This window comes from Ranitomeya imitator, chromosome 2 (genome assembly GCF_032444005.1).
Source record: "Ranitomeya imitator isolate aRanImi1 chromosome 2, aRanImi1.pri, whole genome shotgun sequence".
NCBI classification, from domain to species: domain Eukaryota; kingdom Metazoa; phylum Chordata; class Amphibia; order Anura; family Dendrobatidae; genus Ranitomeya; species Ranitomeya imitator.
The window spans coordinates 190,648,863-190,665,724 of record NC_091283.1 but is presented as its reverse complement, the minus strand read 5'-3'; the positions used below and the strand labels follow the sequence as shown (position 1 = coordinate 190,665,724).

General features: G+C 43.9%; 1 protein-coding gene across 1 annotated transcript in view; it reads left to right on the top strand.

The window, feature by feature from the left end:
- The window catches only part of MECP2 (methyl-CpG binding protein 2), an 82,133-nt gene that overhangs the window by 61,388 nt on the left and 3,883 nt on the right, over window positions 1-16,862 (top strand). Inside the window, exon 2 of the mRNA XM_069748404.1 lies at window positions 12,875-13,216. Coding sequence (XP_069604505.1) covers window positions 12,875-13,216 — 342 coding nt within the window. The remainder of the gene's footprint in view (window positions 1-12,874; window positions 13,217-16,862) is intronic.

Here is a 16,862-nt window from a genome sequence, read left to right as displayed (position 1 = left end):
TTAAGGGAAGGGTCATCAAGGTTGGTAGTTTCGGTTATGTAAGACCAGAAAATCATGCTCCAGCACGTATAGAGAGAGTTAAAAGGGCATTTCTGTGCCTACCTCAATGAGTACAAACCTCTACAATTGGTGGAGAATGTGGGCACGAATCCCGATGGACAGTGGTACCGCATGTCCTGGGTGAAAGCGCGACTTCAGGAGTGAAAGTCAACAACATGGGGGAGATAACTAAGTAGTTACTGGTGACGGCCATACAGATGCAAGGTGTTAGACATGGCCCATACACGTGTTAAGTGGTCATCTGGGTGTCGAAAAAACCCAACGGATCCTCCAGAGGTTCTATTGGCCCAGTTGTCACCGACAAATCGTCAATTATCGTAGTTCACGTCATACCTGCCTCTGACCTCCCCAGTGGCTCACTTCTATAGCATCTTAGTGCCATTGCCTATCATTGAGGTGCCATTTGATCACATAGCCATGGATCTAGTGGGACCCCTTGTCAAGTCTGCCAGAGGGCATCAGTATGTCCTGGTAGTACTGGACTATACTGTACCTGGAGGCCGTATCACTGCGAAACTTCTCTGACAAGTGTATAGCCTAGGAGTTGGTCTACATCTTCTCTAGAACGGGGTTGTCTAAGGAGATCCTAACGGATGAAGGAACCCCATGCATGTCAAAGGGAATTGTGCAAAACACTACAAATCACACAACTCTGGACCACAGTTTATCATCCACAGACGGCTTGGTAGAAAGGTTTAATGAAACCTTTCAGGCCGTAATAAAGAAGGTTGTAGTGGATGGCCTAGACTGAGACTATCTACTGCCATACCTTCTATTCTCCATCAGAGAAGTCCAACAAGCCTCTACTGAATTCTCCCCTTTTGAACTATTGTATGGCCGACATCCCTGTGGGCTCCTGGACATAGCAAAGGAGACATACCGGAGTGTAATCGACATGTGGTCCAGATGCAAGAGAGATGCCCATCATGAAAACACACCTCAAAGCACAAGAGGCACAGTCGAAGGTGCACCATAGATCAGCAAGGGAATTGGGTACTAGTGCTGGTACCTACGATGGAGAGCAAATTCCTGGCCAGGTGGCAGGGCCTCTATGAAGTAGTTGAAAAGGTTGTCGACATCAAATATAAAGTTGACCAACCAGGGAGACGGAAGCCCTACCAGGTTTACCACGTCAACCTGATTAAGCCTTGGCATTTTCCATTTTTAATTTAGTTTTCAAAGACCACAAAATACCACTAAAATAGGTTTTATACCAGCTACTTTTGGGGGTCTGCTTTTTTTTTTTTTTTTAGCCTAAATGTGGAAAACTCCTGTGATTTATATCTGAGTGGGCAACCCCTATATATGACAAAGTGCTCCTTCATGCGGAGTTCCTACCCGAGCATTAGGCTCCTCTGTTATGGGGGCACCTGCAGTATGTGGCCTAGTGCTTTGTTATATTCCTTGTGCAGTAGGCTTTGTAATATGTGCACATCTCTAGTCCCAGCCCTGGGGTCATATGGAGACCTTTCATGGACTCATCGCCCAAGAAACACATTTTTTTTTACTCCCGCTATATTAAACAAGTTTGTCAAAATGAAGTTCTATTTCTTAAACCCGACCGCCCCATTAGAAAAATTGCAATTTTATTTACCGCTGCTTTTCAGGTGCAAGTCCTTCTATAGAGATTCATTCTCTCCTATTCCATGCCTGTTTTTTTTATCCTATTAAAGCTGACAAGAAAGACTGTAAATTGTGAACACCTTGTCAGAGTTACAGACAATTACTCATACTACATTTAGGCATCGTCCTTATACCGCATTAATGTAGTTTAACACGACAATTTATACGGAAAAATGAGCTTATACTGCAAATGGCAGCTGCACTGATAGGCTCCCTGTAAAGTGAACTCCGAGGTCTAATGATGTGTAAAAAGTCACACAGGATCAGATAGCAAATCACTAAAAGCTCAGAGGAATTGCTGCAAGGTGAATCACACATCCTGTAGGGGTTTCACTCAACAGTTGGCTAATGAAAGTACAAAATGTAGAAAGTGGACTTTATTCATTGTTAAAAGCCTATTTTACAATGGGCGGAATTTTAAATAGGACATCTAATTACATCCTATCTATGCTGCACTTTTCCCATAAGCAGGACTGAATAGGAGAGTGTTATTACCGACAGACAGAGTCCATCGGACAGGACAGCTGTGAAGTTCTGCTTCAGCTGTGTGACATATCGTTCTGTAAGTCATTGTTCAGACATAAAGTGAAGCAATCGGGACATGGCTTTTGTAGCTCATTGTATGAGCAGGCAGAATATGCTTCCATGATGGAAACCAACCGCCCTTGCCTCTCATACCAGACTCTTTCTGGAGAAAATAATCTCCAATGTCTCCTGTAAAGGTGCTGGCTTTTTTGCTACAGTCGTCAATTTCTTTCCTAAAAAATATGTACAAAATATAGTGAAAGTATATTAACCAGTTCAAGATCGGACCATTTACCTCAGCTCCTGCTGCAGGCACATTTTATTTATTTTTTCCATACATGCAGTTTATAGGTTTGTAAAATTAAAAAAATTATTTCCGATTTTAACCCCTTCCCGACCTTTGACGCCACGTAGGCGTCATGAAAGTCGGTGCCAATCCGACCCATGCAATATCATCGGCCATGGCTGGAAATACTAATGTGCCCCCACCCCACCCCACCGATCGCCCCCCTAGCCCCCCGATCTGGCCGGTCCTCTGCTCCGGCTCCCCTCCGTCCAGTGCTCCGCTCCCCCCCGTGCTTTTGTCCACCCCCCCCGTGCTCCAATCACCCCCCCGTGCTCCAATCACCCCCCCTGCACTCCGATCCACCCCCCCCCCCCCCCGGTGCTCCGTTCCACCCCCCCGTGCTCCATTCTAGCCCCCCGTGCTCCAATCCACGCCCCCGTGCTCCGTTCCACGCCCCCCGTGCTCCGTTCCACCCCTCCCGCGCTCCGATTCCCCCCCTGTGCTCCGATCCCCCCCACCGTGGTCCCCCCCCACCCCATCATACTTACCGATCCAGCCGGGGTCCCGTCCGTCTTCTCCCTGGGCGCCGCCATCTTCCAAAATGGCGAGCGCATGCGCAGTGCGCCCGCCGAATCGGCCGGCAGATTCGTTCCAAAGTGCATTTTGATCACTGAGATAGATTATATCTCAGTGATCAAAATAAAAAAAATAATAAATGACCCCCCCCCCCCCTTTGTCACCCCCATAGGTAGGGACAATAAAAAAATAAAGAAATTTTTTTTTTCCACTAATGTTAGAATAGGGGTAGGGGTAGGGGTAGGGTTAGGGTTTCGGTATGTGCACACGTATTCTGTTCCTCTGTGGATTTTTCCGCTGCGGATTTGATAAATCCGCAGTGCTAAACCGCTGCGGATTTATGGCGGATTTACCGCGTTTTTTTCTGCGCATTTCACTGCGGTTTTACAACTGCGATTTTCTATTGGAGCAGTTGTAAAACCGCTGCGGAATCCGCACAAAGAAGTGACATGCTGCGGAATGTAAACCGCTGCGTTTCCGTGCAGTTTTTCCGCAGCATGTGTACAGCGATTTTTGTTTCCCGTAGGTTTACATTGAACTGTAAACTCATGGGAAACTGCTGCGGATCCGCAGTGTTTTCCGCAGCGTGTGCACATACCTTTAGAATTAGGCTATGTGCACACTGTGCGGATTTGGCTGCGGATTGGCCGCTGCGGATTCGCAGCAGTGTTCCATCAGGTTTACAGTACCATGTAAACATATGAAAAACCAAATCCGCTGTGCCCATGGTGCAGAAAATACCGCGCGGAAACGCTGCGTTGTATTTTCCGCAGCATGTCAATTCTTTGTGCGGATTCCGCAGCGTTTTACACCTGTTCCTCAATAGGAATCCGCACAAAAAACACTGGAAATCCACGGAAAATCCGCAGGTAAAACGCAGTGCCTTTTACCCGCGGATTTTTCAAAAATGGTGCGGAAATATCTCACACGAATCCGCAACGTGGGCACATAGCCTTAGGGTTATGGTTGGAATTAGGGTTGTGGTTTGGGTTGTGATTAGGGTTATGGCTACAGTTGGGATTAGGGTTAGAGGTGTGGGGGGGTTAGTGTTGGAGTTAGAATTGAGGGGTTACCACTGTTTAGGCACATCAGGGGTCTCCAAACGCAACATGGCGCCACCATTGATTCCAGCCAATCTCGTATTCATAAAGTCAAATGGTGCTCCCTCACTTCCGAGCCCTGACGTGTGCCCAAACAGTGGTTTACCCCCACATATGGGGTACCAGCATACTCAGGACAAACTGCGCAACAATTACTGGGGTCCAATTTCTCCTGTTACCCTTGTGAATCTAAAAAAATGCTTGCTAAAACATAATTTTTGAGGAAAGAAAAATGATTTTTTATTTTCACGGCTCTGCGTTGTAAACGTCTGTGAAGCACTTGGGGGTTCAAAGTGCTCACCACATATCTAGATAAGTTCCTTGGGGGGTCTAGTTTCTAAAATGGGGTCACTTGTGGGGGTTTCTACTGTTTAGGCACACCAGGGGCTCTGCAAACGCAACGTGACACCCGCAGACCATTCCATCAAAGTCTGCATTTCAAAAGTCACTACTTCCCTTCTGAGCCCCGACGTGTGCCCAAACAGTGGTTTACCCCCACTCATGAGGTATCAGCGTACTCAGGAGAAACTGGACAACAACTTTTGCGGTCCAATTTCTCCTGTAACCCTTGGGAAAATAAAAAATTCTGGGCTAAATAATTATTTTTGAGGAAAGAAAACGTATTTATTATTTTCACGGCTCTGCATTATAAACTTCTATGAAGCACTTGGGGGTTCAAAGTGCTCACCACACATCTAGATAAGTTCCTTTCGGGGTCTAGTTTCCAAAATGGGGTCACTTGTGGGGGGTTTCTACTGTTTAGGCACATCAGGGGCTCTGCAAACGCAACGTGACGCCCGCAGAGCATTCCATCAAAGTCTGCATTTCAAAACGTCACTACTTCAATTCCAAGCCCCGGCATGTGCCCAAACAGTAGTTTACCCCCACATATGGGGTATCAGCGTACTCAGGAGAAACTGGACAACAAATATTGGGGTCAAATTTCTCATGTTACCCTTGGGAAAATTAAAAAATTCTGGGCTAAATAATTATTTTTGAGGAAAGAAAACGTATTTATTATTTTCACGGCTCTGCATTATAAACTTCTATGAAGCACTTGGGGGTTCAAAGTGCTCACCACACATCTAGATAAGTTCCTTTGGGGGTCTAGTTTCCAAAATGGGGTCACTTGTGGGGGGTTTCTACTGTTAAGCCACATCAGGGGCTCTGCAAACGCAACGTGACGCCCACAGAGCATTCCATCAAAGTCTGCATTTCAAAACGTCACTACTTCACTTCCGAGCCCCGGCATGTGCCCAAACAGTGATTTACCCCCACATATGGGGTATCAGCGTACTCAGGAGAAACTGGACAACAACTTTTGGGGTCAAATTTCTCCTGTTACCCTTGGGAAAATAAAAAATTGCAGGCTAAAAGATCATTTTTGAGAAAATAATTTTTTTTTTTTTTTTTCATGGCTCTGCGTTATAAACTTCTGTGAAGCACTTGGGGGTTCAAAGTCCTCACCACACATCTAGATTAGTTCCTTTGGGGGTCTAGTTTCCAAAATGGTGTCATTTCTGTGGGATCTCCAATGTTTAGGCACACAGGGGCTCTCCAAACGTGACATGGTGTCCGCTAATGATTGGAGCTAATTTTCCATTTAAAAAGCCAAATGGCGTGCCATCCCTTCCGAGCCCTGCCGTGCGCCCAAACAGTGGTTTACCCTCACATATGGGGTATCAGCGTACTCAGGACAAACTGGACAACAATATTTGGGGTCCAATTTCTCCTATTATCCTTGGCAAAATAGGAAATTCCAGGCTAAAAAATCATTTTTGAGGAAAGAAAAATTATTTTTTATTTTCATGGCTCTGCGTTATAAACTTCTGTGAAGCACCTGGGGGTTTAAAGTGCTCAATATGCATCTAGATAAGTTCCTTGGGGGGTCTAGTTTCCAAAATGGGGTCACTTGTGGGGGAGCTCCAATGTTTAGGCACACAGGGGCTCTCCAAACGCGACATGGTGTCCGCTAACAATTGGAGCTAATTTTCCATTCAAAAAGTCAAATGGCGCGCCTTCCCTTCCGAGCCCTGCCGAGTGCCCAAACAGTGGTTTACCCCCACATATGAGGTATCGACGTACTCGGGAGAAATTGCCCAACAAATTTTATGATCCATTTTATCCTACTGCCCATGTGAAAATGAAAAAATTGTGGCGAAAATAATTTTTTTGTGAAAAAAAAAGTACTTTTTCATTTTTACAGATCAATTTGTGAAGCACCTGAGGGTTTAAAGTGCTCAATATGCATCTAGATAAGTTCCTTGGGGGGTCTAGTTTCCAAAATGGGGTCACTTGTGGGGGAGCGCCAATGTTTAGGCACACAGGAGCTATCCAAACGCGACATGGTGTCCGCTAACAATTGGAGCTAATTTTCCATTCAAAAAGTCAAATGGCGCTCCTTCCCTTCCGAGCCTTACCATGTGCCCAAACAGTGGTTTACCCCCACATGTGAGGTATTGGTGTACTCAGGAGAAATTGCCCAACACATTTTAGGATCCATTTTATCCTGTTGCCCATGTGAAAATGAAAAAATTGAGGCTAAAAGAATTTTTTTGTGAAAAAAAAAGTACTTTTTCATTTTTACGGATCAATTTGTGAAGCACCTGGGGGTTCAAAGTGCTCACTATGCATCTAGATAAGTTCCTTGGGGCGTCTAGTTTCCAAAATGGGGTCACTTGTGGGGGAGCTCCAATTTTTAGGCACACGGGGGCTCTCCAAACGTGACATGGTGTCCGCTAAAGAGTGGAGCCAATTTTTGATTCAAAAAGTCAAATGGCGCTCCTTCCCTTCCAAGCCCTGCCGTGCGCCCAAACAGTGGTTTACCCCCACATATGAGGTATCAGCGTACTCAGGACAAATTGGACAACAACTTTCGTGGTTCAGTTTCTCCTTTTACCATTGGGAAAATAAAAAAATTGTTGCTAAAAGATAATTTTTGTGACTAAAAAGTTAAATGTTCATTTTTTCCTTCCATGTTGCTTCTGCTGCTGTGAAGCACCTGAAGGGTTAATAAACTTCTTGAATGTGGTTTTGAGTACCTTGAGGGGTGCAGTTTTTAGAATGGTGTCACTTTTGGGTATTTTCAGCCATATAGACCCCTCAAACTGACTTCAAATGTGAGGTGGTCCCTAAAAAAAATGGTTTTGTAAATTTCGTTGTAAAAATGACAAATCGCTGGTGAAATTTTAACCCTTATAACTTCCTAACAAAAAAAAATTTTGTTTCCAAAATTGTGCTGATGTAAAGTATACATGTGGGAAATGTTATTTATTAACTATTTTGTGTCACATATCTCTCTGGTTTAACAGAATAAAAATTCAAAATGTGAAAATTGCGAAATTTTCAAAATTTTCGCCAAATTTCCGTTTTTATCACAAATAAACGCAGAATTTATTGACCTAAATTTACCACTAACATGAAGCCCAATATGTCACGAAAAAACAGTCTGAGAACCGCTAGGATCCGTTGAAGCGTTCCTGAGTTATTACCTCATAAAGGGACACTGGTCAGAATTGCAAAAAACGGCAAGGTCTTTAAGGTCAAAATAGGCTGGGTCATGAAGGGGTTAAAGTACCGTAATATTTGCAACTTTTTTTCCCTTGATACATGAGACTTTATTGAAATGTCACTGTCTTATTCTCTTTTTTTTTCAGTGACATTGAAAAAAGAAAGGAAATAAGTGTCTGTTTTTCACTTTTTTTAACCACTAAAATGCAAAAAAAATTGTTCCCATTCTGTAACAAATACTTGTATATGTTGGACACGTGTTTTTATTATTTTTTTTTACGGGCGCTGGACAAGTATCAGAAATTTGAATTGATAGTGGCATTTTTCTTTTTTTTTCCTTTATACCTGTTAGCTTTTTATGTGAAATAAAAACAAAACACACGTTTCCATTTTTATTTAAAAATAATAAACAGTTATGCTCACCTAACGCCCATTCCATTGAAGCAAACATCTCCTGTAATAAAAAAAAACAATATCCCTCACCTGTCCATCGTTCTGTTTCACACCATGTCTGGGAAAAAATAGTTTTCAACCTGGACGGTGCCAAGATGCGACTGTCTAGGCCAGTGTTTCCCAAACTCCAGTCCTCACGGACCCCACAGGTCATGGTTTCAAGATTTCCTTAGTATTGTGCAAGTAGTGGAAGTATCATCAAGGCATCAGGGATTGTCTCACCTGTGCAACACTATGGAAATCCTGAAAACATGACCCGTGGGGTCCGTGAGGACTGGAGTTTGGGAAATACTGGTCTAGGCTGAGCACAGCTTCAAAGAGCAGCAGTCACCTCATTGGGGTTACCGCTGGTTACTGAGGCAGTGTTCCCGGGCGGGCTGAACTGCGGTTACCTCAGCACCTTGAGAAAAAGTCACTGAGTTCACCGCAGTTCAGCTCCGTGAGATCAAAGGGTGAGGTGATATTTTTGTTTTTTTGTTTTCTTACAGGAGACATTGGCTTCAACTGAATGGGCGTTGAGTATAACTTTCTTTGTCATTTTTAAATAAAACAATAAACACTTATTCCTTTTTATTTCAAATAAAACATTTTATTCTTTCTGTGTGTTTACTTACCATACAACTTTAAGGTCATGTTCATACGTTCCTGATTTCCCTGCTGTTTTTTCTGCACTAAAAACCGCAGCTCTTGGCAGAAAACGCAGGTGCGTTTTTTGGTGCGTTTTTTGGTGCGTTTTTTATGCGGTTTTTAGTGCAGTTTTTTCTGCAGTTTTCTCTGCAGAGTCTGTGTGTTTTCTAGGAAGTTTTTTTTAGGGTTAAAATGGCTAAAAATACCCTACCCCTAACCCTAACCCTAGTTCTAACTGTAGTGGGGGAAAAAAAAAAAAATTCTTTATTTTATTATTGTTACTACCTATGGGGGTGATAAGGGGGGGGGGGGGGGTAGCAATGGGTGCAGAACCACTGCAGTTCCGCAAAAAGAAGTGACATGGTACTTCTTTTTTACCGCAGCTATTCAGCGCGGCTTTTTTCGGGATTTTCCGCAATATGGGCACAGCAGTTCCTGTTTTCCATAGGGTACATTGTAATGTACCCTGCATGGAAAACAGCTGCGGACCCGCAGCGGCAAAATCGCGGCGGTTCCGCATTAAAAAAAGGATTGTGTGAACATGGCCTAAGATTAGTAATGGATAGGCGACTTATAGATGTTTCTTCATTACTAATCCGTGGGCTTGATGTCACCAGACAATACAAAAGTGACATCAACCCCACAAATATTATCCCACTTGCCACTGCTATAGGGCAAGTGGGAAGAGCCAGGCAGAGCGCCATAATTGGCGCATCTAATGGATGTGCCTTTTCTGGGTGGCTGCGGGCTGCTATTTTTTAGGTTGGGGAGAGGTGTGTCAGTATCCATGGCCCCTTACCAGCCTGAGAATACCAACTTTAGCAAGGCTGGTTGTCAAAAATGGAGGGACCCGACAACATTTTTTTAATCTATTTTTTATAGCGCAGGTGGCAGCTGATGAATACTCCCATCACTCATCAGTTGAATATGACTCTCAACATTCTCAGCTGATCGCAGTGCCAGCAGGGGAGAATGATGCGAGCGGTCTTCAGCACCCATCGGCCGGGAAACGTCGCTAACAGTACTGCTGCTTTCCAGCCACCGTACTGATGCTGGACGCGGTTGTGACATGTATGCCACAAGTATGACACACACTGACACTGATATCTCTGGTACTGTTTTTTCCAGTACTGGAAATATCAGGAGGTGTGAAACAGGCCTTAGGGGGGATAAATAAGGCAAAAGACCCAAGTAGTAGAAGTGAAGATGACGGCACTCAGTGTTATGGAAAAATCTTTGTTATTGCTTGCTGTGAAATAATAATCAGTTGGAGAAAGTACAGGCAAGCAATAGAAGTCTACGGCTTTTTCTTGTCTACTTGACCTTCCTCAGGCCTCCATACATATTCGATTAATGTTTGCCAAACCCAACAATTTTGATGGTTTGGGCCAACAGTCTTATGTATATGGTGGCACCGGCCAACTGATGGGACAAATGTTAATCGTGCATGTCCGATTTAGGACTGCCAATCACATTGTTCTGGAGATAAGTGGACGTGTCATTCGGCAGCTTTCTTATAAAGAATACAGGAGTGCTCCTGTGTATGGGAGAGTCGACTCAAATGACTAGTGAGGAAGGATCGTTTGGCTGATGGCCATCTAATGTACTTGACCGGCTTTAGGCTCCACAGGAATGACATAACAATATTAAGCAGCTAACATTAGTGAATATGATCTTTGTGAGCCAAAATCCCACCTTGTTGGGTTCCTGTGTGACTTTGAATATTATCAGTAGCTCGACATTGTCTTAATATCATTGTGCCACAAGCCCTAGCCTAAAATGGACAATCCGGCTTTAGTTTTTTCATTCTTGCCCAGTGTTTTCCAACAAAGAGTAGTTCAGCATCCTAAATACCCTCACAAATATAAATCAGTCATGCCAACTACTTAAAGCTTCTGCCAGTAATAGTCTGTGCTTCTGCCAATGTCTTTAAAACAGATGATTACTAGAAACTCCTTTACTCATAAATCTAAATTCAGCAGTCTGTAGCACAGTGCTTCATAAAAGCCAGTTCAGTATTGTATTTGAGCAAACGGTAGGTTCCACGTTCTCACTGCAGGTTGTGGTGTTTTTATGGCCGTAATTTTGCAGTCTTTTTTTTTTGGGGGGGGGGGGGGGGGGCAGCATTTGTTAATACATCTTGTCATGGAAATTATACAGGGTGGAGCGCGGTAATTTGCTTTTTTGCACTGCATGCTGTGGCGGCACTGTCGGTCGAAGAGAGGGGAGAGTGGGTGTGGCTTACAGTGGCTGATGGGAGATATGTATTCCTCTGCCTTTCAGTTGCCATCATGCAGTGGACACGTGAGGAGAGGTCATTTTGTGTTGAAGCGTATTTTTCAAATGCCCACTCGATCATTGCAGTGCAGCGTGCTTTTCGTTTACAATTCGCTGTTCCTCCACGCGGACGTGTTCCTGGACGGCAATCAATTGTAAATTGGGTGAATGCATTCAGAACAGCAGGGAATGTGTCATGTGTACGAAGGGGACCTGAGAGAAGGATTACAACACCACAAAACATCGAGAGAGTTAGAGCAGCAGTACTGCAATCTCCGAAACGCTCTGCTCGGAAGCAATCATTTGCTCTTGGCATTTCAAGACGTTCTCTCCACCGGATTCTTCATGATGAACTGAATTTTCACCCGTATAAAATGTGCGTGGTCCAACATTTGTCAGCATGGGACTATTTGACACGGCGGACCTCTTGTGAAGACATGTTAGCAACGATACCCCGTGACGCAATTGTGTTTTTTTCTGATGAGGCACATTTTCACCTCAGTGGGTGTGTAAACAAACAAAATATGCGTTACTGGAGTGAAACAAACCCCAGAAAAGTTCACGAGAGACCTCTGCATTCGGACCGCGTCACTGTGTGGTGCGCCATATCACGAGTAGGCATCATTGGTCCTTACTTTTTTCAGGATAATGGTCGTGCCATAACTGTGAACTCCGAACGGTACTTGTCTATGATACAGGATTATTTTCAGCCGGCTCTTGAGGCAATGGAACTAGAGGATACATGGTTCCAACAGGATGGTGCCACTGCACACACAGCGAGGGTTACCATGAATTGTTTGAGGCAAATGTTTCCTGGACGGCTTATCTCTTTGAGGGGAGATGTGAACTGGCCAGCATGCTCACCAGATTTAGCCCCATGCGATTTTTTCCTTTGGTGTTACCTGAAGTCTAAGGTGTATATCAACCGTCCCAACACCTTGGAAGACCTAAGGAACAATATTGAAGCTGAAATTGGCAGAATACCAGTGGACATGCTTGTTAGAGTTCATGAAAACTTCAGAAAACGTATGCAGCAGTGTGTGGATAGCGAAGGTCGACATTTGCCAGATACACAATTTAAAACCATGTAATTTAAAAATTCCATTACTGTTCAGTATAATTAAAATATAAAATAAATTTTTCTAATGATCATAATTTTTTCATTTCATTCCCAAATCAGCAAATTACCGCGCTCCACCCTGTATATTGGTTTCACTTCCCAATGTGGAAATGAGAGGTTCTGGATAACCGCTCTAATCCAATTTAAAGGGGTTTTTAGTTAAAATAAATAAATAAATATTGGATGTTGATTAATTAGTAGCAAAGCTACACCAATATTCACTTTACCAATGTACTGGGGTCCTTGCAGTTCCTATTCTCCTATTTCAGCTCTGTGCTCGAAACAGAAAAGCGTCTCCAGAGTGGGTACATCCTGAGTGTGGTGTATAAAGGGGGCATGCTGACTGCTCATGTCAATAGTTAAGGCAGGTCCCTCTCACAACCATTACGTAGATGGAAGGGACCTGGCTTTGCTATTGAATTGAACAGTCAGCCAATGAGGTACGGTATGTATAATGATCCCTTCAACCTCTCTTTTGGCTTAATTCTATGTTTATTGCCCCTTCCCTGCTGGTCATTTGAGTCAGAAATCTTTTTATTAGGAATGGGGGGTAAGGTGAGCGACAGATGCTCTATCAGAAAAGTGTTTTTCACTTTCTAGACTACTTTTAAACCCAACCATAAGTATGAATAGATAGATACCACTACCATGCCATAGGTAGCGTATGATTTTGTGAGCTGCATTTTGTTTCAATTCCAATCTTCTTTTATTTTTAAGGGAGGAAAAGACGGAAGATTTAGACCAGAAAGATAAACCACCTAAACTCAAGAAAGTTAAAAAGGATAAAAAGAATGATGATGACGTACCTGAAGAAGGACATCCATCAGCTCAGCAGGCAGAGGAGCCCGGTGAAGAGGGAAAAGCAGAGGTACCAGAAAGTACCGAGGTTGCACCCGTGGTGCCTGCTGAGGCCTCTGCCTCCCCAAAGCAAAGGCGCTCTGTTATTAGAGATAGAGGACCTTTGTATGAAGACCCCACTCTTCCTGAGGGCTGGACAAGAAAACTGAAACAAAGAAAATCTGGGCGATCTGCCGGAAAATTCGATGTCTATTTGATAAAGTAAGTAGTCCAAAGTTTCTAGCAATGTGGATGTCTAAATAGTATGTCAGTGCCCTGAAGACATATGAAAAATGGATTGTAAGTTTCAGGTTTAGAAAACTCATCATAAATATTCTGTTAGGTAGTTTATGTTAAAGAGGACTTGTCACCAGGTCAAAAGTGGCCAGTTTTTATTCAGCTTATCCACAGGATTAATGCTAAATGTATCACTCGGGGTCTGTCTGCTGGAACTTTGACCACAAGAACGTGGGGCTGAAAGTCCTCTGTGGAAATGGAGCTATAGAAAGTATGATAGCCACTTCTATAGATGGTCGATGAAGCAGTGGGCATATATGCTCACTTCCCCTTCTTTTATTTGGGACTTTGGGACCCTGGTTGCCAGGATCTGTGGGGTTCTACGCAACCGGACCCAAGGGATCGTAAATGTATTGCCTATACAAGAACAGGGTCCTCATGTAATAGCCAGAGGGAAGAGATGCTGACAAGCTATGAAGGAATCCACCTTGTGTATGTACATATGGACAGCTCATTGAGTTCACCACTTCTATATAGGCATTGTAAGTCACAGTTGACATCTGGTGGTCCCAGCTCTGAGAAGCCAGGTATAGACCCCCAGAGAAAACCTGATGACAGATATGTTCCAAAGAAAATAACTCTTTTTTAAGGGGCTTTCTGTCTTTGGTCCAATAGTAGTAGGACATAACGTGGATCATAAGGACAAAGTACTTGTTGGTCGGCTGTACCATATTGAATAAGCATAATAAGGAGCACGTTAATATTCTAACTTAGTCTCATCTTATACTATTCTATTAAAGGGATTGTCCAGGACAGTTTTTTTTATTTTTTATAAGTATGGTTCTAAAAACTAACAGGCAGGTAGATGCTGACAGAACAAACTACCTATCTGTTCTACCTGGCTAAGGCTCAGCGGGGTCTCCTGACAGTGATACAGCCGCTGCACGTCATCAGAGCAGCTGTTTTTCTTCCAGGCTGCTCTGTCTACATAGCCTGACTGCGGCCATCATGCTGATTGGCAGATGGATACCTGCAATTAGACAGCGGGGAGCCAGCTGTCAGTCAACATGATATTGGCAGTCACAGCACACTGTCAATGTGACGTCAGTGGAATGCTAATTTGCTGCAGAATTGCTAGGAGGAGCTGTGGGTGACTACTCTGTGCCGGCTGAGATTGGCATCGGGCACAACAGACAGGTAGTTAGCAACTTTGTGAATGTGCTAAAAATAAAAAAAATGAAACCGTCCTGAGTAACCCCTTCAATTAAGCTGTGATGAAAGTGGGTGGCCTATAGACGATTCCTTGTAACTGGCGAATCCTTCAGTCAATGGTTGGAAAATGAGCTTCAGTAAATGCCTGTATCGAGCAAGTGTGGATGATATTGTCGTGGCTCCGTAAAATCCTATTACCGGTACGTAAAAACCGGTATCTCACACACCACCTCCTCACCTCGCCTCCTATCTGTCGGAGTCCCACAAGGTTCAGTCCTTGGACCCCTGCTCTTCTCCATTTACACCTTTGGCCTGGGACAGCTCATAGAATCTCGTGGCTTTCAGTATCACCTCTATGCTGATGACACACAGATCTACATCTCTGGACCAGATATCACCTCCCTACTAAACAGAATCCCTCAATGTCTGTCCACTATTTCATTTCATTTCTTTTCCGCTACATTTCTAAAACTTAACATGGACAAAACAGAATTCATCATCTTTCCCCCATCTCATGCGACCCCCCCAACGAACCTAACCATTACAGTAAATGGCTGCCCACTCTCCCCAGTCCCACAAGCTCGCTGCCTCGGGGTAATCCTTGACGCTGATCTCTCCTTCAAACCACATATCCAAGCCCTTTCCACTTCCTGCCGACTTCAACTCAAAAATATTTCACGAATCCGTTCATTCCTCAACCAAGAATCTGCAAAAACCCTAGTCCATGCCCTCATCATCTCTCGCCTTGACTACTGCAACCTCCTGCTCTGTGGCCTCCCCTTGAACACACTTGCACCCCTTTAATCTATTCTAAACTTTGCTGCCCGACTAATCCACCTGTGCCCCCGCTATTCCCCGGCCTCTCCCCTCTGTCAATCCCTTCACTGGCTCCCCATTGCCCAGAGACTCCAGTACAAAACCGTAACAATGACGTACAAAGCCATCCATAACCTGTCTCCTCCATACATCTGTGACCTCGTCTCCCGGTACTTACCTACACGCAACCTCTGATCCTCACAAGATCTCCTTCTCTACTCCCCTCTTATCTCCTCTTCCCACAATCGTATACAAGATTTCTCTCGCGTATCACCCCTACTCTGGAACCCTCTACCACAACACATCAGACTTTCACCTACCATCGAAACCTTCAAAAAGAACCTGAAGACCCACCTCTTCCGACAAGCCTACAACCTGCAGTAAACACCGATCGACCAAACCGCTGCATGACCAGCTCTATCCTCACCTACTGTATTCACCCATCCCTTGGAGATTGTGAGCCCTCGTGGGCAGGGTCCTCACTCCTCCTGTACCAGTTATGACTTGTATTGTTTGATTATTGTACTTGTTTTTAGTATGTATACCCCTCCTCACATGTAAAGCGCCATGGAATAAATGGCGCTATAACAATAAATAATAATAATAATATAGGTGCCCGGGCCATCACATAGCATGAAATTTGTGTATATACACGGAGAACCGAAACCATACTAGCAAAAAAGGAGCTTTCCTAACTTGCATGTGGCTAGATTAAAAATAAGCTTTAAGATATAGTCTAACAATTCAAGTTTCAATTTCAGCCTGTTGCAAAGTGTGTATGTATTAATCTCAAGAACGGCAAACAGAACATCACGCCCCTGGTCTCCCATTACCACTAGTTTCCGTTTTGTTAGCTTTTCTGTTGCTTTATGCCTTCACCACTGCTGCATACCCATAACATAGGAGCACATACTGCCGAATAGCCATAGCTTTAAAAGTGACATGTAAAGCTTTTCAGGTACAAAGTGCTAATACAGGACTGTTGTGCTGCATTTGATGTCCTCGGCATAGGCCATTGATGTTTGATCTTTGAGACTCCGTCTCTGAGCACAGGCACAGCTAATCGTCTGTATAAGTGGATCATCCCATTCACTTGAATGCAGTACATATACACAAGCCATTCTGTTGGTATTTAGGAAAAAGAGAATGCAGCGCTCAGAGAGAAGTTGGCACCCCAGCGATAAAACATCGATCCTGAAGCCATGAGTGTTAAGCCCTGCACCAGACATTTAAATGTCATTTTCTCTGACTGACCTGAAAACCACTGTCTGTGCTTTCCATTTTACCACCGTGTGTCACCAAGTCTAAATTGCATTGTCAGCTATGTAACTCATGCCTTGTGGTCTGAAAGCCAATAACCATTGCAGTGTTTACAGTAAGGCCGTGTTAAGTAGTCCCAATACTGTGTAATGTTGACTGACCATATATTGTGTATGTGGGCTGTCAACCTTATTCCTTAATGGAAATATCAGAGGAGAGAAGGATTGAGCTGTTAAATTTCAATATGCTTAATCCTTGTCTTCTCTCTTACAATTTTTTTTTCTCCTTTCCCATACAGAGAATATGCATACAAGTAGTCATGTACATGGAGGGGTTGGAAAAG